This window comes from Alligator mississippiensis, chromosome 7, assembly GCF_030867095.1.
Source record: "Alligator mississippiensis isolate rAllMis1 chromosome 7, rAllMis1, whole genome shotgun sequence".
NCBI classification, from domain to species: Eukaryota; Metazoa; Chordata; order Crocodylia; family Alligatoridae; genus Alligator; species Alligator mississippiensis.
In genome coordinates, this window is record NC_081830.1 from 36010631 (window position 1) to 36037201 (window position 26571).

Consider the following 26571-nt stretch of genomic DNA (forward strand, 5'->3'; position numbering starts at 1 on the left):
CCCTTTCAAACCTGCTGTAGCCCTATAGATGATTCTTCTCTACAAAATCCCCAGAGTTTCATTCTGCCCATTGATCTAACCTGTCCAGATCGGCCTGTATCTTCTCCCTGCCTTCCAATGTGTTAACTTTGCCCCATAACTTGGTGTCAACTGCAAATTTGGACAGGGTGCTTTCCACACCCTCATCCAAATCACTGATGAAGATATTAAATAACACCAGTACAAGGACCAAACCCTACGGGACACCACTGTCCACCTCCTTCCAGGCCAAAAATGACCCATCCACCACCACTCTCTGGTTGTGGTCCCTAAACCAGTTGGCCACCCACCTGACTGCGTAAGCATCCACTCCACAGCCTGCTTGCTTCCTTATGAGAATAGGATGTGAAACAGTTGAAGGCCTTCTTAAAGTCCAGGTAGATGACATCTGTCTCAACTCCTGTATCAAGGCAGTGTGTGACTGGTCTTGGACAGTATTAAGTCCTGCTTTGGCCTGCCTAACTGATTCCCTGCAATAGTGCACCAGGGAGGTATATTCCTCCTTGGTGGCTGCCCCCTGCTTCCACTACCTACAAATCTCTTTCTTTGCCAACAGCAGCAGCAGTATACAGGGGGGCTGGACTCGACAATCCTCTGGGGTCAATGCCCTGAGTCTTTTCTGCAGGTCCCTGCTCAGTCAAGGGGGCTTTTTTGTCACCTTGCCCCCTTTCCTATGTAATGGAATAGTTTCCTTTTGTTCCACAAGGATCACTCCCTTGAGAAACCGCCAACCCTCCTGGACCCCCATTTGCTCAATGCTCTTGAATTCAGCCACCTCACTAACTAGCCTTCTAAGTTTACTAAAATTGGCTCTTCTGAAGTCTAACACTTTAGCCTCACTGGTTATTTTTCCCACCCTTCACTGGATTGTGAATTCGACCAAATTATGGTCACTATCTCCCAGGTTACTGTGCACTCGCAGGTTACCCACGAGATCATCCCCTATTGATGAGAACAGGTCTAGCAAGGCATTACTCCTGGTGGGACTGGACACCTCCTGGGTTATGTGGAGGTCCTGCATGCAGTTTAAGAACCTAGGTGAGCAGTTTGTTTTGGCCATCTTCTCCGCCCAGCAGATGTCCAGGTAATTTAGGTCCCCCATGACCACCACCTCTCTTGCCTGAATGGCCTCTGAGAGCTGCCTGGAAAATACCAGGTCTAGCTCATCATCCTGATGAGGAGGTCTATAGTAGACCACCACTACCAAGTCATTTTCCCCTGGACCCCCCCGTGTCCTGACCCACAATACCTTGGTATTGCCCTCCTCTACCCCTGCCTTGATGATGGAAGATGTGTACTGCTCCCTAACATAGAGAGCTACACCCCCACCATTTTTCCCCCACTCTGTCTCACCTATACAACCTATACTTCTCAATGCCTACCACCCAGTCATGAGTAGAATCCCACCATGTTTCCGTTAAGCTGACTGTCATACTGGGTGCTAGCAAGTAAGAGTGTGAGCTCCTCCTGCTTATTCCTCATACTCCTGGCATTTGTGTAAAGACACATTAGCCTCCTGATGGGTGCTCTTGGTGCCCCTTTGCCTTGATGTCTAGTGTGCCCCTTAGTGCTTACCTGGTTTGGTCCAGTGCCTTGTTTGTGGCTTGCCAACCCTGGGTTCTCCTCCACCACCAGTTCCCCATCCCACATCGAAACTAGTTTAAGGCTCTTCAGAGATCAGTCAACCTGTGGAAGAACAGATGCTTACCTCTAGGAGAGAGATGAAGTTCGCCCCATGCTGATCATGGCTGTAGAATCCAAAGCCCTCATGAAGCCACCATCTCTGGAGCCACTGGTTGACTACCCTGATGCAGGCATCCTGGCACCACCAACTACTGCCAACTGGAAGGATGGAAGAGAATACCACCTGTGCCCCCAACTTCCTAAACTCAGCCCCCAGCTCATGGAAGTCCTTCATAATGCAGTCTGGACTACTCCCAGCCGCATCATTTATGCCCACATGGACAAGGACCATGGGATAGTAGTTGGAGGGCTGGATGAGATCAGGAAACCTTTCAGTGAGATTGCTGATCTTAGCTCCAGGCACACAGGAGACCTGTCTTGCCATAGGATCCGGTCAGCGATTGGCCCTTCCATGCCTCTCAGGGGTGAGTCACCCACTGCAATTACCCAGCATTTCTTCTTCCAACTGAGCAACGATCCCCCAGTCTATCCAGTGGGGGTTGCAGGGACTACTTCCTCCATGGCCTCCTCTGCTGCATCCTCCACCAAAGCTGCCAGGGGCTCGTACCTGTTCCCCAGTTGCAATAGGGAAGCAGATGTCAGCTCCTGCTGCCTGGGTTCAGAGGTGACAATCTATCACAGGGCACTGAGGTGCCCTGCTCCTAAAGGGGGGAAACTGCTGGAGAAAGAGCCCTAGCAGGGAATAAGGAGCCCAGCTGTGGGTTGCCAGGGCAACCAGGAGGTCAGCTGACCAGAAGGGGCAGGGCCTGGCTCCCTTTATAAACCCAAGGAGCTGAAGCCAGAAGCAGTTCCCGACCAGCAGCTAAGGGAAAAGGAGTTCCCTGCCAGAAAAGCGAAGCTAAGTCTGGATGCCAGAAGTAACCGTGTCCAAGGAGACATGAGGCAGCCTCCTAGCACATTGGAACATCAAAGACGTGGCGGGGGAGAATCTGAGGGTGCCCTTGAGCCGACTTGGCACAGGGAGGGGCCTTGAGGAGATCACGGCCCTCCTGTAGGACCCCACCCGTGACACAATCTTTGACTCATTTGCTGCAGATCCCTCTCATGGGGTTTCTCCCATAGGCATCTGGAGCTGTAAGGAATGGAAATACCTGTCAATCACAGCCTCATCCTCCCTGATCCCCCTCAGCCTGCTCACTGCCTCCTGGAGTTCCATCACCTGCTCCTCCAAGGCCCGAAGGTGGGCACATGAGGGACAGGTAAGGGGGCTCCCACTCTCCCCTCCCCTCCCAGCCACTGGGTCCCCACCAGGCCACCTACACCAATCTGGGTGGAGACCTCTGGGGCAGGGTCCCTAGCAGCAACACACCGCATCCTTACCTTATCTACGGAGTTACGAGTCCTCATCACTCCTGCAGTTTGAGTTTTCTGCCCAGCCCAGTAGTCAATGAGGTCACTCCGGGCTGGCTCAGCAAATCAGGCAGCTGTGGGCTTGCCTGAGGAGCCTGTCGGCTGCCCCAATCCCTAAATCTCCCTCCTGCAAGGAGAGCCCCAGTTCCTGGCGTGGCAGCAGCTGCTGCCCCAGGGATCGCCCTCAGGGCAGTCCCCTCTCGCCCTGGGGTGAAGTTCCCCCCAAGCCTGCTCCCTACTTTTGCCCCACAGAGCACACCTGTTTGCAGGTGGCTCCCTGTCAGTTTACTTAAAAGGGCTCCAAGGGGCTCCCCCTCTTGATCCTCTACAGCTGTGCTGGTTCCTCTGCCCCACTTACCTTAAGGATCTGCAGATCTGCTGCTGCTTCCTCCACCACTGGATTTTTCATTCCCAGCCAACCACACCCTTATTAGCCTCCCCCAGCTGCAGTCCTTCAGGCTAACTAGCTGCCTTCTCTTAAAGGGGACAGGCCAGCCCGTTACACAGGACAACTGGCAAAAAAATGTAAGTGGAAACTTAGGATGTACCAATACTCTGCTAGGGTGAGGTGATATCAGGCTTCATCTAATTAAATAGATTCAATCACAGGCTTGGGAGTTGAGGTAGTAGGTCAGAGGTGAAAAGAGAGCAGGATTCTTCCTTCCCTTTCTTTTTTCTTGTAAGCAGCAGTTCATGGGAATCACCAAGTCTGCTAAGGTGTCCAATTGTGGAAGGGTGCAGGGGTGCTTCCATTTGAGGCTGCTCATTTTTAACCTTCTCTTGTAGCCCCCAAGAGGACTGACAGAGCTGGGTCACCTCAATCCATGTCAGTGGAAAAAGGCAGCATAAGGAATAGCCGTGTGTCATTCATGACAGCGCTTCCTTAGTGCAATTTCCACTGCATGGGCCTGATACGGCTCATCAAATGTGGTAGACGGGGATTGGAGGAAAGCCTCTCAGTTCTGGAGGACCAGACTAATCTGCCCCAAGGAAAATGAGACCCAGTCCAAGACTTTCCCAGAATGGGGCTTACTAGCAGGCTCATTTTACCTTGAGCTCTATGCCTGGTTGTGCCAGGAACTGGAGGCATCACTAGTTGTGAAAGCTGCTAAAGCACCGCCATCTCACACCATATCTCTTAGGCAAAGACAACATGATCTGTTGTTCTGTATGCTGGGCACAGATTGTGCAATTTTCCTCCTGTAGCCATTTTGCTTGTTTAATGAGACTCACCCCAGCAGGGGAGCCCCCAGCTGGAAATGATCAGCAACTAGGCTGAGTCATCCTCAAGGGCTACAGAAAGAGACCTCTACCTGTTTAGGCCCATATAAGCCCAGAGTAGGCAGTGTAAAAAAAAAAAACAAAAAAACAAAAAAACCAACAACCTGTATGGGCAACAGAATGCCTTCCAGTGTCTCTGGCTTGCTTGAAACCACTACCTAGCTCTCCCCTGACCCTCTTCCCTATCCCCTAGTTTTCTACTTCTGCTTACATACCTGCCCAAGATCCTAGAGTCTGGACTCCTAGCTTGTGACCCCTCGGCTCCTGGAATCTTGGCTTGTGCCTTTGCAACATGGGGTAACTGCAATTGGATAGGTCACCTAATATGTTACAGCTTTTTTTGAACCTCAGAGACTGCCACCCAAATGGAGCCCATGGTTCTGGGCTCCACGCAGATGGAGCCCCTGGCTCTCAGCTGTGGGGGCTGCCTGTCCCTTTTTCAGGCTCTGAGGCCTGGGAGCATAGCCACCTCCCCTTGTGGGGTCTGCTCCCTTTTGGGGTCTCTGGAGCGCCAGCTGGAGGAGCTCCAGGCCACAGACTGCGTGCCATCAAGGACTGTGAGCAGGGGATAGACTCCTACTGCTAGGCCCTTCTCCCCCAGGAGCTGGAGGGTAGACCACGGTCTCCCTCCAGAACAAGGGAGGACTCCGGGACCTTCCATTCTGTCCAGTCAAGGGGATGGACCAAGGTGGTCAAGGGCCCCAAGGCCTGCCACACCAAGGCCCCTGCCCCACTGGAGCTCAGCAACAGTTACAAACCTCTTGCAGCCCCAGCAGAGCCTACTAAGTTGCCAGCTTCCACAGGCAACACACACTTAACTGTAGCTAGTGCCCCCGCTCTCCCCAAGACTAAACGCAAAGTGTTTGTTGTGGGGGACTCCCTCCTGAGGGGGACTGAGGGGGTAATCTGCCACCCCGACCCCTTAGCCCAAGAAGTCTGCTGCTTCCCAGGGGCCCACATCTGAGACATTGTAGAGAAAATCCCTAAGCTCCTCCAGCCCACAGACCACTATCCCATGCTCCTTATTCATATGGGCACCAATGGCACAGCTCGGAGCACTCCCAGCCAGATCATGAGACATTACAGGGATTTAGGAGCAGGGCTAAAGGGTCTGGGGGCACAGGTGTTGTTTTCTTCGATCCTCACAGTCTCGGGGTATGAGCTGAGGAGGGAGAGGAGAATCCAGGTAGTGAACCAAAGACTGCAGCGCTGGTGTGACTGGGAAAGCTTTGGCTTCCATGACCACAGTCCGCTCTTGGGTGAGAGAGGAAGTGAGCTGCTGGGAAGTGTGTGTGTGTGTGTGTGTGTGTGTGTGTGTGTGTGTGTGTGTGTGTGTGTGTGTGTGTGTGTCGGTGAATGTGGATGCTTATATTTATAATATTAACACTGTATATAGTATGTGTGTATATATGTATTTATATGTGTGTATACAGGGGGGCTGGACTCGACAATCCTCTGGGGTCCCTTCCAGCCCGAATGTCTATGAAGAGATGGCCTCCACCTCTCTCTTCTGGGGAGGAGGCTCTTCTCAGCCAGACTGGCTGACCTGCTCCACCAAGTTTTAAACTAAGCCTGCTGGGGGACGGAGGGACTACTGCCACTGCTGGCCTGCTGAGCAACCTTTGCATAACCAGCAATCCAAGGCAATTAAGGGAACCCACCCCCGCCCCAGCCCTGGTACAATTTGTGGGCAAGGCAAGAGCCCCCAAGGGGACACTTGCCTGCCTGTACACAAATGCTAGGAGTTTGGGGAATAAGCAGGAGTTCCTCCTGCTTAACACAAATTATTACAACATCATAGGGATAACAGAGACCTGGTGGGACTCCACCCATGACTGGACCATGGGTATAGACAGCTATACCCTGTACAGGACAGATCCAGTAGATAAAAGGGGCGGGGGTGTAGCTCTCATGTTAAGGAAAGCTACACGTCCCTGCAAGCTGATCTTGGCAACCAGGGTGGACTGGAGACCCTCTGGGTTAAAATCCATGAGGAACATGGCACAGGGGACATGACAGTGGGAGTCTACTACAGACCTGCCACCCAAAGCCAAAGGTTTGACCAGGAGTCCACCCACGAACTGGCTGAGGCCACATGCTCCAGGACTATGGTTGTCATGGGTGACTTCAACTACCCAGACATCTCATGGGAGGATCACTCGGCAAAATCCGAGCGGCCGCAAAGCTTCCTATCATGCGTGGATGACCTCTACCTGACCCAAGAAGTCTACAGGCCAATGAGAGGTAAAGCGCTGCTTGACCTGGTACTGGCAACTGGGGACGACCTAATCGGTGACCTAGTGATTGATGGGAAGCTGGTTGGCAGCAACCATGAGCTGATTCACCATCTGCTATAAAGCTGGCAAGTCAGTCAGCAACACTGAAGTCCTTGACTTCAGGAAAGCTGACTTTGACAAGCTTAGGAGGCTTGTCAGTGAGGTTGTAAGGGACCACAACCCCGGGGGAGAGGAGTTCAGGAAGAGTGGTTGCTCATCAAAGGAGTGATCCTCAATGCACAAGCTAATTCTATTCCATCTTGGAGGAAAGGCAGCAAGAGGGCACAGCAGCCCCCTTGGCTCTCCAGGGATCTAGAAGACCTCCTGAGCCTAAAAAGAAAGGTCTACAAAGGATGGAGAGTGGATTCACCTCCAAGGAGGAATATTCTTCACTGGTCTGGTCCTGCAGGGAGCAAACCAGGAAAGCCAAGGCTGCAACTGAACTCCAACTAGCTTCGAGTATCAAGGACAATAAAAAGTCCTTTTTCAGATATGTGGGGAGCCGGAGGAAAAGCAGGGGCAATATTGGACCCTTGCTAAACCAGATGGGACATCTGACAACTGACGCCCAGGAAAAAGCCAACCTTTTAAATGGGTACTTTGTGTCGGTCTTTCATCAGTCCCACGGGATGCCCATGCCCACCATGGGACAGGGAGGTTCAGGTGAGGATGATCCCCTGCCTTCCATCAATGCTGACCTCATGAAGGAACACTTTGAGAGGCTGAATACCTTCAAGTCAGTTGACCCTGACAATCTACACCACAGGGTACTCAAGTTGCTGGCGAGCATCATAGCCCAGCCCCCGGCACGGATCTTCAAGAACTCCTGGTGCTCTAATGAAGTGCCAAGACCGGAAGAAGGCCAATGTGATACCTATCTTCAAGAAAGGGAGGCAAGTGGATCCGGCAAACTACAGGCCCATCAGCCTGACCTTTATCTTGGAGAAGGTCTTAGAAAAGCTCATTAAAGAGGCCATCCTTAATGAACTGACTGACACCAACATCCTGAGGGATAGCCAGCTTGGGTTTGTTGCAGGTAGGTCTTGCTTGACCAATCTCATTTCCTTTTATGAACAGGTGACCTATCACCTGGACAAGGGAGAAGAGATTGATGTCATATATCTTGACTTCAAAAAACCTTTGATCTGGTATCCCATGATCACCTCTTGGCAAAACTGGCCAGCTGTGGCCTTGGGTCCACCACAATCCACTGGCTGGGAAATTGGCTCCATGGTTGGACCCAGAGGGTGGTAATAGACGGAAGTCAATCGTCATGGTGCTCTGTGACCAGTGGGGTCCCCCAAGGCTCTGTCCTTGGACCCATATTGTTCAACATCTTCATTAATGATGTGGACATTGGAGTCAGAAGCGGACTGGCGAAGTTCACCAATGACATCAAACTCTGGGGCAAAGCATCCACACCTGAAGACAGGTGGGCAATCCAGGCTGACCTGGACAGGGTCAGCAAATGGGCGGACGAGAACCTTAAGGTGTTTAGGTAACACTAAAAAATGCAAGGTTCTCCACCTTGGGAGGAAAAACCTGCAGCATCCTTATAGGCTCGGCAGTGCTACACTGGCTAGCACTATGGAAGAAAGAGGCTTGGGGGGTCATCGTTGACCACAAGATAAACATGAGCCTTCACTACGATGCTGCAGCTAGTAAAGCGAGCAAACGCTGGCTAGCATCTATGGATGCTTCTCAAGCAAATCCCAGGACATCATTCTCCCCTTGTACTCGACCTTGGTGAGGCCACAGCTGGAGTACTGCGTCCAGTTTTGGGCCCCACAATTCAAAAAGGATGTGGAGAAGCTTGAGAGAGTCCAGCAAAGAGCCACACTCCTGATCAGAGGTCAGGAAAACAGACCTTATGATGACATACTGAGAGCTATGATGAGGCTCTTTAGCCTGGAAAAGCGCAGGCTCAAGGGTGGTCTGATGGCCACCTACAAGTTTATCAGGGGTGACCAACAGTATCTGGGGGAACGTTTGTTCACCAGAGTGCCCCAAGGGAAGATGAGGTTGAAAGGTTGTAAACTACTGCAAGACCATTTCAGGCTGGATATAAGGAAGAATTTCTTTACTGTCCAAGCCCCCAAGGTCTGGAATAGCCTGCCAACAGAGGTGGTTCACGCATCTACACCTTCAAGAGAAATTTGGACACTTATCTTGCTGGGATCTTATGATCCCAGCTGACTTCCTGCCCCTTGGGCAGGGGGCTGGACTCGATGATCTTCCGAGGTCCCTTCCAGCCCTAATGACTATGAAGTGTGTCATGCCCCAAGCTTTTGTGTCTTTCTGGGACTGTTGTCAGATGGGGGTTCATTCATTCTTACACATAGAGATGGTATCAGCTGTCCAATGTAGACAACAAATGGACTCTGCCAGCAGGTGATGGCATATATTATGTTGATAGAAGTGCAGGTAAATGAACATTAGATTATTCCATGTTAATTTATCCAGTGGTGATGCAGTCTGTGTTGATGAGGGGTGCAGCTGGCATCAGGATCCAGACCAAAGTCTGGTGTTTTGGTAACAATAGGACTTAGGTAGTTCATTGCTGGACAGACTCTGTTTGAGGTAAGGGTGTTTGCTGTTTGAGGCCAATGTGGTGCCCATTTTCAAGAAAGGGAGAAGGGATGAGCCAGGTAACTTTAGACCAGTCAGTCTTACCTCTATTCCTGGGAAAATGCTAGAGAAAATAATCAAAGAACACATTTGTGCAGGCCCAGCAGGGGAAACTATGCTGAGGGGAAACCAGCACGGGTTTGTCACAGGTAGATCCTGCCTGACAAACCTTGTAGCATTCTATGACCAGGTCACATACTGCCTGGATGCGGGAGCCAAGGCTGATGTCATCTTCCTGACAAATTTCGCATTCTATCCTCATTGGGAAGCTAGCAGACTGCGGTGTGGATGCCTACACGGTCAGGTGGGTGGCCAACTGGCTTAGGGATCGCACCCAGAGAGTGGTGGTGGATGGTTCTTTCTCGGCCTGGAGGGAGGTGGTCAGTGTGGTCCCACAGGGTTCGGTCCTTGGACCGATTATTATTTAATATCTTCATCAGTGATTTGGACGAGGGCGTGGAGAGCACCCTCTCCAAATTTGCTGATGATACCAAGTTATAGGGCAAAGTTAATACACCGGAGGGCAGGGAGCAGATTCAGGCTAACCTGGACAGGTTGGATCAATGGGCAGAGAGAAATGGAATGCAATTTAATAAAGATAAATGTAAGGTACTCCACCTGGGAAGGAGGAATCCCCAGCACACCTATAAGTTGGGGAGTGTCCTTCTCAGCAGCTTGGAGGCAGAAAGGGACCTTGGAGTCATAATTGACTCCAAGATGAACATGAGCCAGCAGTGTAACAAGGCCATCAACAAGGCCAATTGCATCTTGTCATGCATTAGCAGGTGCATGACTAATAGATCAAAGGAGGTGATGTTCCCCCTCTGTGGCGCTGGTCAGGCCGTAGTTGGAGTACTGTGTCTAGTTTTGGGCACAGAGAATCTGGAGAGGGTCCAGAGGAGGGCCACTCACATGATTAGTGGCCTTCGTGATAGACCCTACAGGGGGAGGTTGAGAGAGCTGAATCTCTTCAGCCTTCACAAGAGACAGCTGAGAGGAGATCTTGTGGCTGCCTATAAATTTATTAGGGGAAGTCAACAGGGAATAGGGAACACGCTATTTACTAAGGCGCCCTAGGCAGTGACTAGGAATAATGGGTGTAAACTGGTTGAGAGTGGATTTAGGTTAGATATTAGGAAGAAATTTTTCAGTGAGGGTGGCCAGGATCTGGAATGGGCTTCCAAGAGAGGTGGTGCTATCACCTAGCTTGGAGGTCTTCAAGAAGAGGCTAGATAGCCACTTGGCTGGGGTCATCTGACCTTGGTCCTCTTTCCTGCCGGGGGCAGGGAGTCAGACATGATGATCCATTGTGGTCCCTTCCGACTCTACAATCTATGAAGTACAGCATAAAGAAGGATGACGGATTCTTATCCTATTACCTGGGTTACCCTTTGTGACCCCTTTTGTCCCTATGGTTATATTTCTTGTTTGCCTCTCCAAGCACTGCCCACTCTCCTTTTCCTCCCTCCCTCCCTTCCCTTATGTTTTGCATTCTAATTACTCTCTCTATTTGACAGCATGCTCCATGCATGTCCTTTCATAGCATCTGATGAAATTATCTTGGCTCACAAAAGCTTGTGCACTTCTAACGGCACACATACAATCAACTGACATGCAAGTAAGCTTGAGCCACTTCCTCTTGCGTTCACCCCTGGGTGCCAGCAGAAGTCTTCTTTGTCATCGGGGCCCCTGTCCACCCAGAGGTCTCAAGCAGCTGTGGGCTGCTAGGTGTTAACAGTGATGTCCACCTTGTGGCAGGGCACTGTTGGTGCCTGCCACTTTAAGGGCTGAGCCAAGCAGCTATCAGGTGCTGAATTGTGACAGTCATTTTAGATCCCTGGCTGCCTATATAAACAGAGCAGTTTGCTGCTGGCAGGCCAGGCAGTAACATTGCTTGGCTGCTAGGCTGAATGCAACATCCTGGAGGTAAGGGCAGGAGCTGTAGGGGATGGTTTGGAGGCTCCTGGTCCTGGGCATGACCTAAAACTGCACTCTGCCAGGAGTGGGTGGCCTGCTGGGACTCTCAGTGGTGTGGGAGCCCCCAGGAAATACCAGGCTAGTTACCACCCCAGTGAAAGGTGCGTAAGGGCACCTTCAGCCCAGCACTCACCTTCAGGTGGTCTATTTGTAACATTGGAACAGGGAAGGCAGGTGAGCTTCAGGAAGTGCCTAAGCCTGCTGGGGTGAGTGACCCTGTGGGGCCAGGCATGCTTAAAGAAGCACCTGAGCCAGGAATGGGGGACCCCAATCTCTGAGTGCAGGCAGGAGGCATAAGCCCAACTGAGGAACTCGACTGGTCAATGCTGGGGCCAGGACCAGAAGGATCAAAAGGGCAAGGGGCCCACCATGAGGGACACCCATATAGAGTGAAGAAGCTCAGGGTCCTGACCAGCCTGAGATGGGGCCAGGGCTTATACAGAAGGCCCCATAGAAGGGGCCACAGCTAAAAGGCAAAGTGGACAGTTGAGTTGACTGCCTGCAATGCCATCTGTGAGGCTTGGGCCTCAGTGTAGGGGTGGAACAGAGCCACGGATAGCACCCCCCCAATATCGGGATGTATAATGGGCAGCCTCCCACAAAATTAAAACTCAATTATGTTCCATCAAGGCATGGCAGAAGAGACAGGTGGGCAGCATGCCCAGAAGCAGGTGGGGAAACTAGCCCTGTGGCTACTCAGGGACTCCCACTCTGTCTCACACCGCTTTTGCGGCTTTGGACCTCAAGTTTACAGAGAAGCAGTCCAGAGAACTTTCAAATACCCCAATCAGTGTTACACTCCAGGCACAGCCACAACAGCAGCCACAACCACAGTCCTATTTCAATGAAAGTTGCAACACCAATCAGTCACACCAGCTCTCTCTCTCTCTCTCTCTCACACACACACACACACCAGTCACTATATCATATAATAGAAATAGGGCTGGAAGGGACTTCAAGAGGTCATCTAGTCCAACCTGCCACCTAAGGAAGGAAAGGTCTTGTGACCCCCATATGGGGATCAAACGTTGGTGTTATTAGCACCATACTCTAACAAGCTGAGCTAACTGGCAACTCTAGTGCAATACTAGTTCAGTAACAATGACAACAGCTATAATTATATTCACAGTCACTGCTGTACGCAGCAACAGTTACACCAATAAGCAAAGTGACCACAGTGACAATCCAATCATAACAGCACCCTGTCACAGTCCATGCAACACATATGAACAAAACAATCCCTAGCCCCAACTCCCGTTTTGCTACCTACAGTGTTGCCTTGTCCACAAAATGCTGCATTTTCTATGGCTGCCCCAGTGAGGATGAGATCTAATCACTCACACCAACCATACCAGTCCCCCACCAGAGAAGACTAGGTGAAAAGAAGAGGCAAAGTGCACACCCCCTTTCACTAGGGACACCCTAAGGACAAACTAGGGACACCCTAAAAGCATGTCACATCCCATCCCCTCCTTGCAGGTCAGTGGCAGGCACCTCTGATCTCAGTCAAAATTTTTCCGCACAAGCTTCGGCAGTATTTTCCAGATCCAGAGGCCTGTGCAAGCTACCAATGTTCCCATCACCCCCAAACCATGCTCAGAGGCAGAGAAGCCTGGGCACCCACATAGTTGAGTCCTCACCTCACAAGACAGAGGGAGAAGCAGCATTCCAGGAAAGGAAACTTTGGGCGGCATACTTTAAACCACTAGACCCCCAGTCTCAGCTGGGGGTCTAGTGTGGCTCATTACACAAAAATGTAAGGGTGTAAGTAGGGCGGTATGAAATTTCACTGGGTGTTTTGTTTCTATGCTGTTTTGACTCATTTCGAGCTCAAAACGTGAAATTGAAATGAAACAAAAGGCTTCAAAAGAGACTTGAAATTAAACAAAGGCACTCAAAATGTTTTGAAAGTTTTAAAATGTTTCAAATTTTGAAGCTGGACTTGCTTTCAGGGAAACAAAGGAGGCTCAGGGTAGCATACCCACTAGACTCCCAGTCCCAGCTGAGAGCTGGGATAGAACATAGGAGTCCCTTACCAATGTAAGGCTGTAAGTAGGGCTGTGCGAAATTTCACCAGGTGTTTTGTTTTGATGCTGTTTCGACTCATTTCAAGCTTGAAACAGTGAAATTGAAATGAAATGAAAGGCTTCAAAAGAGCCTTGAAACTAAACCAGGGCACTTGAAATGTTTCAAAAGTTTTGAAATGTTTCAAAAGTTTTGAAGCTGGGCTTGCTTGCAGGGAAACAGAAACTAAGGAGGGGGAAGAGGGGGGCAGGACTGCTCTCATATTGACATGTCTAGCTGGCCAGTGACTGATCCTTCCCTGAGGTCCCTTCCAATCCTAGTGCTCTGGGGCAGGGACAGAAAAACATCTGTGCCTTAACACACACACAGTCACACGTCACGAGTTTTGCTTGTCAGCAGCTTGAGGTGCAGTTTCCCAGAAACCCCTGTACCTATCTCCTTGAAACTTGGCAGACTTTGTGGCCTCAGCAGAGACTACCACGCCTGCATTTTTCACCCTGCTGTGCCTTAACACACACACGTGACACAAGTTTTACTTTCAAGACTTTGAGGTGCAGTTTCCCAGAAACCCTGCACCTATCTCCTTGAAACTTGGGAGCTTCATGGCCTCAGAAGGGGCTACCATCCCTGCAAGTTTCACGTGAATCAGGAAAGAAATAACAAAGATATAGGCAGTTTTGTGCTTCCCCATTATAGCCTATGGGTGAAACTTCAAAAGAGTGAAACAGTTTAGACAAAACAAAATGGAACAGTGTTTTGAAATGAAACAAAACTCGAAACAAAACACTGTCCCGGTGAAATGGAAGTCGAATCAAAATGGTGCTGTTTCATACAGCCCTAGCTGTAAGTTATAAGGCAGCCCTTGCCCTTTATTCTTCAGTAGCAAGAGCCCTGGTCAGTCCTTCAGAAGAAACCGGGCTCCCTATCTACAGCACCAAGACATGGTGGAAAACTACCAAAAGCTGCCAGATTCCCTATAGAGACAATCCTCTGAGCCCTGGGGACCTCACATTTTCCCAGTCTGAGATCTTGCTAAAGGAAGAACTAATCAGAGTGTTTTCAAAATTAAAGTGAGGGGAGGCCCTTTCTAACACAGCAGGTCCTTTCTAATTTTCAACTTTGGAAAATTATCATTGAAAATTAATATCCTATACCTGAATAAGTACATGCTTGAATTTTTGGAGGCCCAACCCATCTCTAGAATTTACTATTTGAAATCTTCTCCTCACAAAATTGCTCTTAGAAAGGAGCATTTAAAATGGATTCATTACAAATTACACTTTAGAAATAACTTATTTAAAATTATGCCTGAGAAATTAATTTTCCCATAATGTAATGTGTGGGACTTTCAAGGCCTTTGTGCTGTGCTTTCTTGTACAGCTGACTGTGTTCAGCCTACACACGGAGAAGCCCAAACATCCAAAAATCACAAGACTGGTCCCAAAATCTCATGGACTTTTCAGAAAAATCCTGGGGGTCTGAAATATCCTAAATGTGGTGTTCTTTTTCATAGATTAGGATCATAGGAAAGTAGGGGTGGAAGGGACCTCACAAGGTCATCTAGTTCAGCCTCTTGCTCAAGGTAAGATCATTTCTAATTAAATCAGCCCAGTCAAGTGTCTGTCCAACCTGCTCTTGAAAATTCCCGAGAGACGGAGATTCCACAACTTCTCTAACTATTCTGCTCCAATGCTTGACCACCCTCATAGTCAGAAAGCTCCTCATAATCAGGAACCTACTTTCCCCTGCTGCAGATTGAGGCCACTGCTCCTAGTCCTGTCCCCTGTGGCTACATGGAAAAGCCCATGTCCATCCTCTCCACAATCACCCTTCAGTTATTTGAAGACTGTTATCAAATCCCACCTCAGTCCGCTCTTTTTCCATAATAAATAACCCCAGTTCTTTCAGCCTTTCTTCAGAAGTCTTGCCTTCCATACCCCTAATCATTTTTGTTGCTTTGTGTTAGACTGTCCCCAATCTGTCCACGTCATTCTTGAAGTGTGGGGCCCAGAACTGGACACAGTACTCCAAGTGAATCTTCACCAGGGCTGAATAGAGTGGAAGATTTGCAAGTGACAAGCATGTTAATACAACCCAGTATGCCATTGACCTTTTCTGCAACAAGACCACACTGTTGGCTTGCACAGATTCTAAGATTCTGTTGATTCAACAGATTTTGCTGATTCCACAGAAATTAAGATTTTTATGAACAGAAGGTCCATTTATGAGATCATCTGGTCTGATCTGACGTATTGCACAAGTTGTAGTATGTTCCAGTGGTTAATCATCCCGCTTGTTAAATATCTGGGCCTTATTCCTCATACAAACACGTCTAGCCCTAGCCTCCAGCCGCTGGTTTTTGTTCTGTCTTTCTCCACTAGGTTAAAGAGCCCTTCTGTATGAGATAATTTCTTCTTAAGAACGTATTGAGGCACTGTCATAAAGTCTTCTGGGGTTGATTAATACAGGCATAACAGCTTCAAGTTTCCCATAGCAAACACTAGGCCTAGAAATGTGCTTGTGAAAGCTTTGATTCTCATGATATCACTTGCTTTCAAGACTTCAGGTTTCAGGAAAATCAACAACAATCACAGTTTTCAACATGAATGACGCCTGCCCCCGGTGGCTGGTGGGGGGGCACAGCGGCAGGAGCACCATGGTTGTAAGTGGGGAGCTCCCACAGATGCCACCAAAGGTTTCGGTGGGGGGTGGTGAGCACTGACTAGGGGTCAGGGACCTCCCGCACATGCTGCTGGCGACAGTGTCAGTGGTGCCTTTTTGTAGGGGGTGCACCGCCACTCTCAAGGGGGTGTACATGCACCTGCATGCACCCCCTACATGTTGCCACCAGTTTTCAAGATAAAATCATAGGAGCTGGCAATACTGCATGAATTTTGTCACACTGTGTCTGTTTGCTTCTGTATGATTTTTTAAGGAGCTCAGGAGAAAGAAGACATTAGGGTTTATGTTTTGTCTCTGCTGGAGGGAATGAGACTTTCTATGTCCCCTGCTCTGTATGTGTGTGTGCTCTGACCTCTACCTCCACCCTTCCTGCTGCTGTGTGTGTGTGTGTGTGTGTGTGTGTGTGTGTGTGTACGCTCGTGTGTGTGCGCATGTCACTGATGAACTTTGTTGCAGGGAATAAATACTATCCAGTGTATTTTGATTATCTTGCTGTCTGGATATCGGTTGGCTCAGGAGGGTTTGGAATGTTTTACCTGTGGCAGGTTAGGGTGTTACGTCTTGTGTTGTGTCAAGGTTGAGTGTATAGTTTTTCTAACGGTGAAGGATTTGTATGGGATGGTTCGGATAGAGATGATCCTGCCTCAGGCAGGGGGTAGACCTAGATGACCGATGGAAGTCCCTTCCAGCTCTGCTTCTCTATGATTCTATGAATGGCATGTAGATAATTTTATTCTAAGGGCCCTGTCTCTGACCTAGCCCTCTGCAGGGGTTTCAGTTGGATCAAGGAATGAGGAATGGAGCAAGGAGATCTCTTAGGAGGGCTGGCCCTAGTCCAGCCTCTAGAAAGGGGAACTGGCTGGGATGCCAGGAAGAGAATGGAGGATAGGGCCTTTCTAATCTTGGCAGCACTGGGTCTGATCCAGCCTATGCTACTGGTCTGGAGCTGTTTAAAGTGTGGGGAATGAGGCATCAAATATTTCCCATTGAGGAGGTTGGGGAGAGGGTAGGGAGGGGAAGATGATTCTGATCTAGCTGCAGAACAGGAGCTCCTTGTTTCAGACAGTGAGAATGGAAAACCAGACCTTTTCCTGACAGAGGGCAATAGCTGGGTCATTTCTGTACAGGTGGCAGTGGTGAATGCATCATAAATCAGTAATTATCATTTGTCCTTTGCTTGGCCTTCATGGGGAGCAAGTTTCTGGGTTCTCAGTGCAACAGATGATCTTATGAGAGAGAACACTACCACTGATGGCACCAGTCAGCTTTGTGGCTGGCAGTCTCAGAAGAGGAACTAAACACTGAACAGACAACAGTGATGGAGTGCAGCTACTTTAACCACTACAACCCCTCCCCTCCCCTCCCAGGTTATGGATGTTCCTAGGACTCCTGGCTTACAGCACTTTTCCTATTCTCTAGCACACTACACCCTATCATACCCTGCTTACTTCCCTAGGGATAGAATTCAGAAATCCTGACTCCCAGCCTCCACTGTCCCCACTCTCTTATTCTCTTATTATTATTCTCTCTCATTCTCTTGTCCCCACTCTCTTATTCGTACAACTAGATCTCACTCGATTCCCAGAACCATGCACAGAACCCAGGACCCCTGGCTCCCAGTCCTCTCCCACCTCATGCTCTAATTTTAGAGATACTCTGATCAACGTTTGCTTTAGCAAAGGCTTTTGAGTGCAGAGATGCAAGTTCTCTGGGGACTGTCTCCACAGGGAGTCTAACATGTCTTTAAAGTTTCTGCTTTGTTTTGATGCTTTGGCAAAACAGCCTGATTCCTTCTGAACAGCTGGTAAGGGCTAGAACTGCCAGATGGTAAAGGGTGAGACTTTACTTCAAACTTACATTTTTATCCTGAGCTCAAGACACCCAGGTTCTGTATCCAGCTCTGGGAAAGCCAGAGAGGTCAATAAATCAAAATGGAGCTGGGAGCTCGCACAACTGGATTTAATCCCCAGATTAGGGAGAAAAGTGGGGTCTACTTGGTTAGACCATGTGGGAGCAGAGCTAGAAGTTAGAAGTCCTGGCTTTTAGGCCCAGTTCTGGGTATTGACTGGGGTCTAGTTGGTTAGAGCAGGGAAGTGGGGAATCTGGGTTTTACTCCTAGCTCTGGGAAGAGACTAGTGTTCAAGAGGAAGGGAAGAGGGACTGCAGGCGTGAGCTACTGGATTCTCTTCTGACCTCCACATATCTTTTACTTGCTTATCCTGAGCAGATCCCTTACCCAGACTGGTGCTCCTTTCTTTTTTTTCTACTAGTGGGGTTCAGTGCATTTCCCTGTGTCCCTAAACCTAGGACCACTGTTGTGCTAGGAAGGTCTCTGCCACTGAAGCATGCTGAATGCTCCTAACAGGGAGAGAACTGGCTGTGATCAGAGATACCAGCTGGCTTACAGTGAGCTGTGATGGGGTCTTGGGGTGTCCCCGGTAGAGTAAAAGGAGCGTGTGCTCTGCAGAACCACAGGGGATGATGCCTGCCCCTCTTATTCGCTGTTCTCTGGTGGGTGACGCCACAGCTGGTATGAGTGAGGAGGTTTAATTTCCTACTGCGGTGGTTATGGAGGAATGACCCTGTGGCTTGTACGACATGGTGGGTAGGGGTCAGGGTATGAGACCAGTCACTGTGTCTGTTGTTGTGATTGTTCATGTTGTCATTGTGACCACTGCTGTGGCTGGCACTGGGTTTTTATGATAGATAGATAGATAGATAGATAGATAGATAGATAGATAGATAGATAGATAGATAGATAGATAGATAGATAGATAGATAGATAGATCATAAAAACCCAGTGATATATAGCTGTAGATATAGATCTATATCACTAGGTTTTATAGATATAGATATGTATCATATAGCTATAGATCTATATATCTCTATATATCTCTATATATCAAGATCTCTCTCTCTAGATATATATCTAGAGCGAGACAGAGATTGATATATCTATCTATCTATCTATCTATCTATCTATCTATCTATAGTATGTATGAGCACATGTGGCTGTTACTAAAGTGTGGCTTGAATTGTGAATGTGATTGTGCCTGTCACTGATCTGCTTTTTTCTGTGAATGTGAAAGTTTCTGGGCTGTTATGATTATGGCTTTTGGTGTGGCTGTAACTGGTCCATTTTGGTGAGTGGATGGGTTGTTCTTGTTTTTGTGTAATGGGGTTCCTGTGATAGTGACCTTTTGTGGTTATGACCAGAGTGTGGCTGTGATTGTGAATATAATTGTGGATATTATTATGACTGGGACTGGACTGTTCTTGCTGTGACTATGTTGTTATGACTGTCTGGTGTGTCTGAGCTATGATCAATGATACATTTCCATGCTGATGTTTCTGTTGTAGCAGTGGAGAAACATTTTTGAACCATCACACTACGAAAAGTCACAAAACCTTTCTCCAGCACCACAGATTTAGAAACACACACCCTGATCATCTGGCACTGTCACCAAGATAGCCCAGGGAGGGTAAAGCACAGACAATGGGGCTAGGGAGGAAGATGGGGTTGATTTGTGAATGCAGTAACTGACTTGGAACTAGAGATCTGAAAAAGAAAGAGAAACAGTAATATAAGGAGTGTGTCTCGGGGCAGCATGGGTAGAGTGGGGACTAGTGGGGCCGGAAGCCAGGGTTCTATGTCATCAGTGGAGGAGCAGGGGAATGAGTCTGGTGGTTATAGCATGCAGGTCTGGGAGTCAGGATTCTTGGTTCCTATTCAAGACAGTTTCTCTAACTCCCATTATCTCCTCCTTGCCCCAGACACAGAGTGGATGAATGGCTCTGCAGTCTCAGAGTTCATTCTCCTGGGCCTGTCCCGCTCTCGTGCTCTCCAGCTCCTCCTCTTTGCCTTGGTTTCTGCCACCTATACCACCATCCTTCTAGGCAACTTCCTCATCATGGCAACAGTGTGGACAGACTCCCACCTCCTCCAGTCCCCCCAGTATTTCTTCTTGTCCAACCTCTCCTTTATTGACATGGCACTGGGTACTGTAACTGCTCCTAAGATGCTTCATGACCTGATAAACCAAGACAATACCATCTCCTATGGTAGCTGCATGACCCAACTCTTTTTTCTACACCTCCTTGGTGCCTCTGGAATGTTTCTTCTCACTCTCATGGCCTATGACCGCTATGTGGCCATCTGCTACCCACTGAGCTATACAGCCATCATGCACCATCAGCGCTGCTTTTGCTTACTTCTGGTCTGCTGGGCTGGAGGCCTGCTTCATTCTACTACTCAGTTAGCTTTGATCATCCAGCTGCCATTCTGTGGTCCCAGCGAGCTGGACAATTTCTACTGTGATGTGCCCCAGGTGGTCAAGCTGGCATGCATGGACACTTATGTATTTGAGATACTTAGCATGTTCAGCAGTGGCCTTCTCTCACTGCTGTGCTTCTTGGTCTTGCTGGGGTCATATAGTTTCATCCTAGTGAAACTAAAGAGCCACTTTGAAGATGGAAGCGGAAGGAAAGCTTTGTCTACCTGTAGTTCCCACTTGACAGTAGTGAGTCTCATCTTTGTGCCTTGCGTTTTTGTTTACTTAACGCCTTTCTCCAGCTCAAGGATAGACAAGATGGCCTCTGTCTTCTATACTGTCATTACACCAATGCTCAACCCCATTATCTACACGCTGAGGAACCAGGAGGTCAAGGAAGCCATAAGGCGGTTGAGGAGCAGGTGTGTCCTCTGCTGGGCATAAACTTAATTGTGAGCAGAGAAAACTAGTGATACACTTTGAAGGGATGACTACAAAAGGTGTTTTTTTCTAACATGGCATTGGGTTCTGTAGATAAACTTTCTTGTGAGGTCAGAACCTCCTCAATATGTTTTTTGCTTAGGTGTGGGTTAGAAGGGGGCTCCTGAGACTCTGGATCCATACAGTTGTGTGTTTTTTCATGTGGCTTCAAAAACCTCTGTGTCTTTCTGTTTCTGCTTAAGGAAGACAGGGGTCTTAGAAAGGGAAGGAAAACAAAATGTTTGTCATAGTTATTAATGATTTTTTTTTATGCAACTTCTAGACTATAGCAAAAAAATGCCCTTTTAGATTCTCTAGAAATGTGATATTGAGAGCAGTACAAAAGTTTTCATGTTGTCACAGACCTTGCTTCTGTGCCTTTGGTTTAAAGAGCTGCAGGCCAGTAGAAAAGGCAGGAACATCTTTCATAGGAATCCACATTGAAATTTTCACAAGAACATATGAGCTCCTAATACTTAATGCAAAAAAAAAAAAAAAAAGTATTACTTGGGAGTTAGGTGCAAGTCATGAGAGGTGGGTGGGGGATCTGGTGATAATGATTTTCTCAGATTCATACAAGTCATCAGATCTAACCTCCCTACACATATGCATGCAGGTTTTAGCTGAGAAGCTAGATTAAAGGATGTCCTGTAGAAAAATTAACCATCTCCTGTTAAAGATTGGGTGATGAGGAGTCCATACTTCCCTTAGTAAAAGTGGTCCAACATTTAATGCAGACAAGGTTCCTTCAGTGAAGTTGATTTCTTTTATTTCACCAACTTTAATAGTTGGAAAAAAATTTCTTATCAAGTGTTCAGGTTTAAAAACCCTTCATCAGGCTGAGGAAGCATCTGCAGTTGGTGTGGTTGCTGTTCCTGGATGGAGTGAATAGTAAAGAAGCCAGAGGCTGGTATGCATGCAAGAAAGGCAGTCAATTAAGATGTAACCTGAGGAGTCAGTGGGTGAGAGACAGGTGGGGTGGGGGGGAGAAGGGAGATGAATGTGGCAAGCAAATAATGGAGAAGTACTTGGGGAGTCAGAAGCCAGGCAGGTTATAACGTGTCATAAATCCAATGTCCATATTTTTTAGACCTGTGCAAGTCAGCAGTGATCTGATCCAGCTTTGGATCCAGCCGCTTCAGATGGCCGCGACCTGATCCGGAGCTCCGGACCGGGTTTCCGCTTCAATCTGGCCAAAGCTTCAGAGCCACCCTGGAGATCCGGCCATAGGGTATAATGGGGGAATCAATTAAATATCTATAACTTTGTTGTTTTTTGTTCAATTTGGATGAAACTTGTAGGGATTGTAGCCTCTGCTAAGAGCATGAAATCTGCCAAGTTTCAAGAATATCAATATAGGGATTTGGGGGGAACTGTACCCCAAATTCTTGAAAGCCAAACTCATGTCACGGCTGTGTGTTACACCACAGAAGGGTTAAAGCTGCAGGGCTGGTGCACCACTGAGGCCACAAAGCCTGCCAAGTTTCAAGAAGATTGGTACAGAGGTTTGGGGGGAACTGTACCTCAAGCTGCAGACAAGTAAAACTCATGCTATGGGTGACACTGCGTGTGTTAAGGTGCAGCAGGGTGACAGCTGCAGGGATCGTGGCCCCTTCTGTGACGCCTGCCAGCTGTGGAGGAGATCGGTGCAGGGGGCAGTTCTGGGGCCCTGCACCCCTAGCTGCTGACAGACAAACTCATGCCAAGACTGTGTCTGTCTTGGGGCAGTTGTCTGTATTGATTCTTTCCTCTCCTCAGCCTGGTTTTGTAGGTGTTAACTGATGCTCGTTAAGTCCTTATGTAGTAGCTAGGTCCTGTGTATTGAGCTGGTCCCTGAGTGAATCATGATTGACTGATTGGTAACTGGTGTAACAGTAGCTTAGCAGCCAGGCCTGCAGCAGTGTCTCCACTCCCTGTCCCAAGGCAGACCCAGTCAGTGCCACAAGCACCAATGGTACCAGTTTTGTTTGTCCGCAGCTTGAGGGGCAGTTCCCCCAAACCCCTGCACCCATCTTCTTGAAACTTGGCTGGCTTTGTGGCCTCAGTAAGAGGTACCAGCCCTACAGTTTTGACCCCCCCTGTGTCGTAACACATAGATGTGACAGGAGTTTTGCTTTCAAGAATTTGGGGTACAGTTGCCCCAAAACCTCTACACCGATCTTCTTGAAACTTGGCAGGCTTTGTTATCTTAGCATAGGCTACCACTCCTGAAGTTTTCACCCCACTATGTTGTGACGCCTAGACGTGACACGAGTTTTGCTTTCAAGAATTTGGGGTGATATTCCCCCCCAAAAACCCCTTTACCAATCTTCTTGAAACTTGGCATACTTCATCCTCTCTGCAGAGTCTACCACCTCTCAAAACTTTATCCAAATTGGACAGAAAACAACAAAATTATAGGTATTTTATTGTTTCCCTATTATACCCTATGGCCGGATCTCGGACATGGCTCTGAACCACTTCAGGAAGCCTAATGAGGCCAGCGCTTTGACCCAGATGTGCTGCTTTGGACCCTGAAGCATCCGAAGCTTCTCTGGATCCAAAGGCTTGCACAGCCCTAATATTTAGCCCATGATTTTTTGTATCCAGGAGGTTGATGAAGTGAAGCTCATAGGCTCATCTGTAAAAAGAGTTTTATAAGTTCCCTTTGAGAATTAGAACAGAGAGATCGGAGAGAGAGAGTGGTTTTCGTGTGAGAAGTGTGCCCCCACAGGTATTTGGGTATTCTTGTCTTTAATAGATTTCTGGTGTGCATTCATTCTGCTGCATAGTTGTTATCTCTCCTATGTATTTTCCAGCAGGACATTTGGTGCATTGGATGAGATGTATTACATTTCTGGAGGTGCAGCTGAAAGTTCAAGGAATGCTAATGGCTCTGTTGTGGGGTGTAGTAATTGCAGCGGTGGTGGAAATGTGTTAGCAGGTTTTGCATTACTTGTCATGGCATGGTCTGGATCCATTCAGTGTGTTCTGGGTCATAGGAAGTTTGCTTCTGGTGAGGAGGTTGAATTGCAAGACTGAAAACTCCAACTCTTAGACAGCCTTTGATTATGGGAATCCTTATAGACAGTCAGTCAGTCCCCTTTTCTTTCACAAACAGAATTGAGCCATGCACCAAAACTCTGGCTTTCCAGCTCTTGGTTCATTTTTGTAGCTGTCATTCGAGCTCTCTCCACTATTTCCACCTGAGCGGGACATCCCACTCCCAAACAGTTCTTACTAGTGCCAAGAACAATCACCTCCTTGCTTCTACCTGTGTAGTATGAATTTTTGCATATTAGTTATTATGCTTAAATTATAATAGTATTGAATTGATAAACCTCTATGATTGCATTAGCTTTATTTTTTTCTTTTATGAACTAAAACCCATTTTATGCTTGTTTCCTGCTTGACATGAATAAATGAACTTTGTATGCCCTGTGTACGTGAGTGTGTGAGAGGATGAATGATGAATGGTAACTATTTGCATGAAAACAGAAGATTTAACTGACTGTAAGCAACCAGGCACCAATGTATGAGTTACAAGGCAATAAAGTAATTAAGCTAATTAGTGGATGGCTGAAGAACTTATCTGTGATCAGGTGCAAAGAAGATAGTGAGAAGAAGGACTTTTGCATATCCTGCCATTTGAACTACACAATGCTTCAAGGCAGAGATGCCAGCTTTACTGGAATGACCTCAAGTTGAGATAACCAGAATAAACAAACTCTAATTAAAAACTGAGTATGGAAAAAAAACAACCCAGTGCTAAACTTAGACTTGAAATACCTATAAAAGTGAGATGCAGACAAGCCAAAATGGGGAATCCACTCTCTGCAACCTCCTGGAGCACAGTGTCTGTTTAGCCCTGTTCCTATCAGCATCGTCAATGAGCCTGGACTGGCCATACAGTGCTAACATTGATTAACTTCTGCTGGTAACTATAACATCTTACTGGAGTTGTTTGGTCTGTATGTCTGTTTGTATGTATGCTTGTATGACTGGTTTGTCCAATCTTATGCATCTGCTTCATGTAATCAATAAATGTGGCATTTTGCCTTATCCCCCTTTATAAGGTCTTGCTCTTGATTTGAGCAATTGGCATTTTAAAGTAACACCTGAAGCAAGGATCTAATAACCCTGGGAGTGTTCATGTTGCTGGATAAGTAGGGTACCAGCCACAGCTCCCAACAGAAACAGAGCACTAGACTGGTGGCCTTCCAGGGGGTCTTTACTGCACTGGACAATAGCAACTCTGGGGTGCAGCAATAGCAGCTTATGAATGGACACCACAGCAGGCTTGTCTACACATGTATTTATGCATAAACTTTACTTAAGGTGCATTAAGGTGACTCAGGTACATGTCTACATGTGGACGCACTAATATACATTAACGTATTGCATGTCCATTGATGTACACTGTGTTAATGCACATTAGTGTGTCTACATATGCCCCAATGCAACCTAGCAATTTGCACCTAAATTTGATACCTCCCTTATGCAGGTATCAAATTTCGGTGCACATAGCCTAAATCACCATTTTTAAGGCACATTCAGGGTATGCTTGTGTAGACAAGTGCCCTAAATGCTCTTTTAAAATGGTGGTTTTAAACTAAGCCTGCTTAAGAGAGGCATATGTAGATGTGTCCAGCAGCAGCAGCTGGGGATGGGCAAAACAGCAAGGCAGGCAGTAGCAGCTGGGGTCTTTGACTCCCAAGGCAGATTAGACCTCTCCCCTTTCTGCCCCCCACCAACCCCAACCCTGCTCTCCTCTGCTCAACATTTCCTTAGGGCTCAGAGGTTGAAAAGGGGATGCATCAAAATGCATTTTGCTCGACTGTGGCCCATTTAATCAAACAATTTGAAGCACTCTGTACCTGTAACCTGTCTTCTTCAGTATTTACCATTCCACCAATATTGTCATCTGCAGACCTTAAGGTCAGAGGTTTTATTTTATGATCTTGATCACTGACAAAAATACAGAGTAGCTGTGGACCAAGAATGAACCCCTACGGGATTCTCAGAGTAATGGACCTTACTCATGGGTGTTCCTCTGTAACAGGGGGCCTGCTCAGGGCTAACTTCCCAGTGGCCCACCCACCTGTTCCTGGGCTAACCACCTGCATTCTCATCATCACCGGCCCCCACACAGGGCCCCAGAATCCTCCTGATTGAGCCCCACCTGGAATCCTCTCATCAGGCAGTCTCATCCACCTTGATATTAGGCACCATAGCTCCCTGAACCGCTTCCCCTTCCAGGTGTGGTCCCCCCACCAGGACCTTCGGCTCACTAGCCCCGGCCCACCTCCAGGCCAATCAAAGCCCCAGGCACACAGCTATTGGGCGTTCCTTGCGGTGGGCCCCCAGCCCTTCAACCCTTCCAGTCTTGGCCCCAGCATGGGCCAGTCAAGGGATACTCAGAGGCCTGAGCTTATGGCCCTTTTCTCACTGTCTGAGGGTCCACCCTCTGGACCCTCCAAACAAAGGGGTCACCCCCCACCCCAGTCCTGGGGGGGAGGGGTTAAGGCACCCCAACCCACCTTTCACTGGGGTAGTAACTCACCTGGCATTTCCTGGGGGCTCCCACGCCACTGAGAGCCCCACCAGGCCACCCACTCCCAGCAGGGTGCAGCTTTAGGTCATACCCAGGACTAGAAGCCTCCTTACCATCCCCTACAACTCCTCCCTTACCTCCGGATGATATCAGCAACCCTCCAGCCAGACAGTGTTGTTGCCTGGCCTCCAGCAACAGAACTGTCCTGTTTATGTGGGCAGGCCCAGATCCAAAATGGCTGCCCTCATCAGGCAGCTGCCAGCTGCCAGCTCCAGGCCTTTAAAGTGGCAGGCACACACCATGTCCTGCCACACCCTCTTTATCG

The 26571-nt window shown here is 48.3% G+C and overlaps 1 protein-coding gene across 1 annotated transcript; it reads left to right on the plus strand.

Annotated features, from left to right (window-relative positions):
- The first annotated feature begins 1774 nt into the window (after window positions 1–1774).
- On the plus strand, window positions 1775–20677 carry LOC102575343 (olfactory receptor 4Q3-like). The gene is made up of 2 exons (XM_059731849.1): window positions 1775–2147; window positions 19737–20677. The coding sequence occupies exons 1-2, from the start codon at window positions 1775–1777 to the stop codon at window positions 20675–20677; spliced, it is 1314 nt and encodes a 437-aa protein (XP_059587832.1).
- Window positions 20678–26571: the final 5894 nt, after the last annotated feature.

Bases quoted from the DNA above. Each gene is read 5' to 3' on its own strand.
- LOC102575343 (XM_059731849.1), top strand. From the start codon at position 1,775: ATGCTGATCATGGCTGTAGAATCCAAAGCCCTCATGAAGCCACCATCT. The intron at 2,148-19,736 runs GTGAGTCACCCA...TCCTTGCCCCAG, and splicing joins CCCTTCCATGCCTCTCAGGG to ACACAGAGTGGATGAATGGC.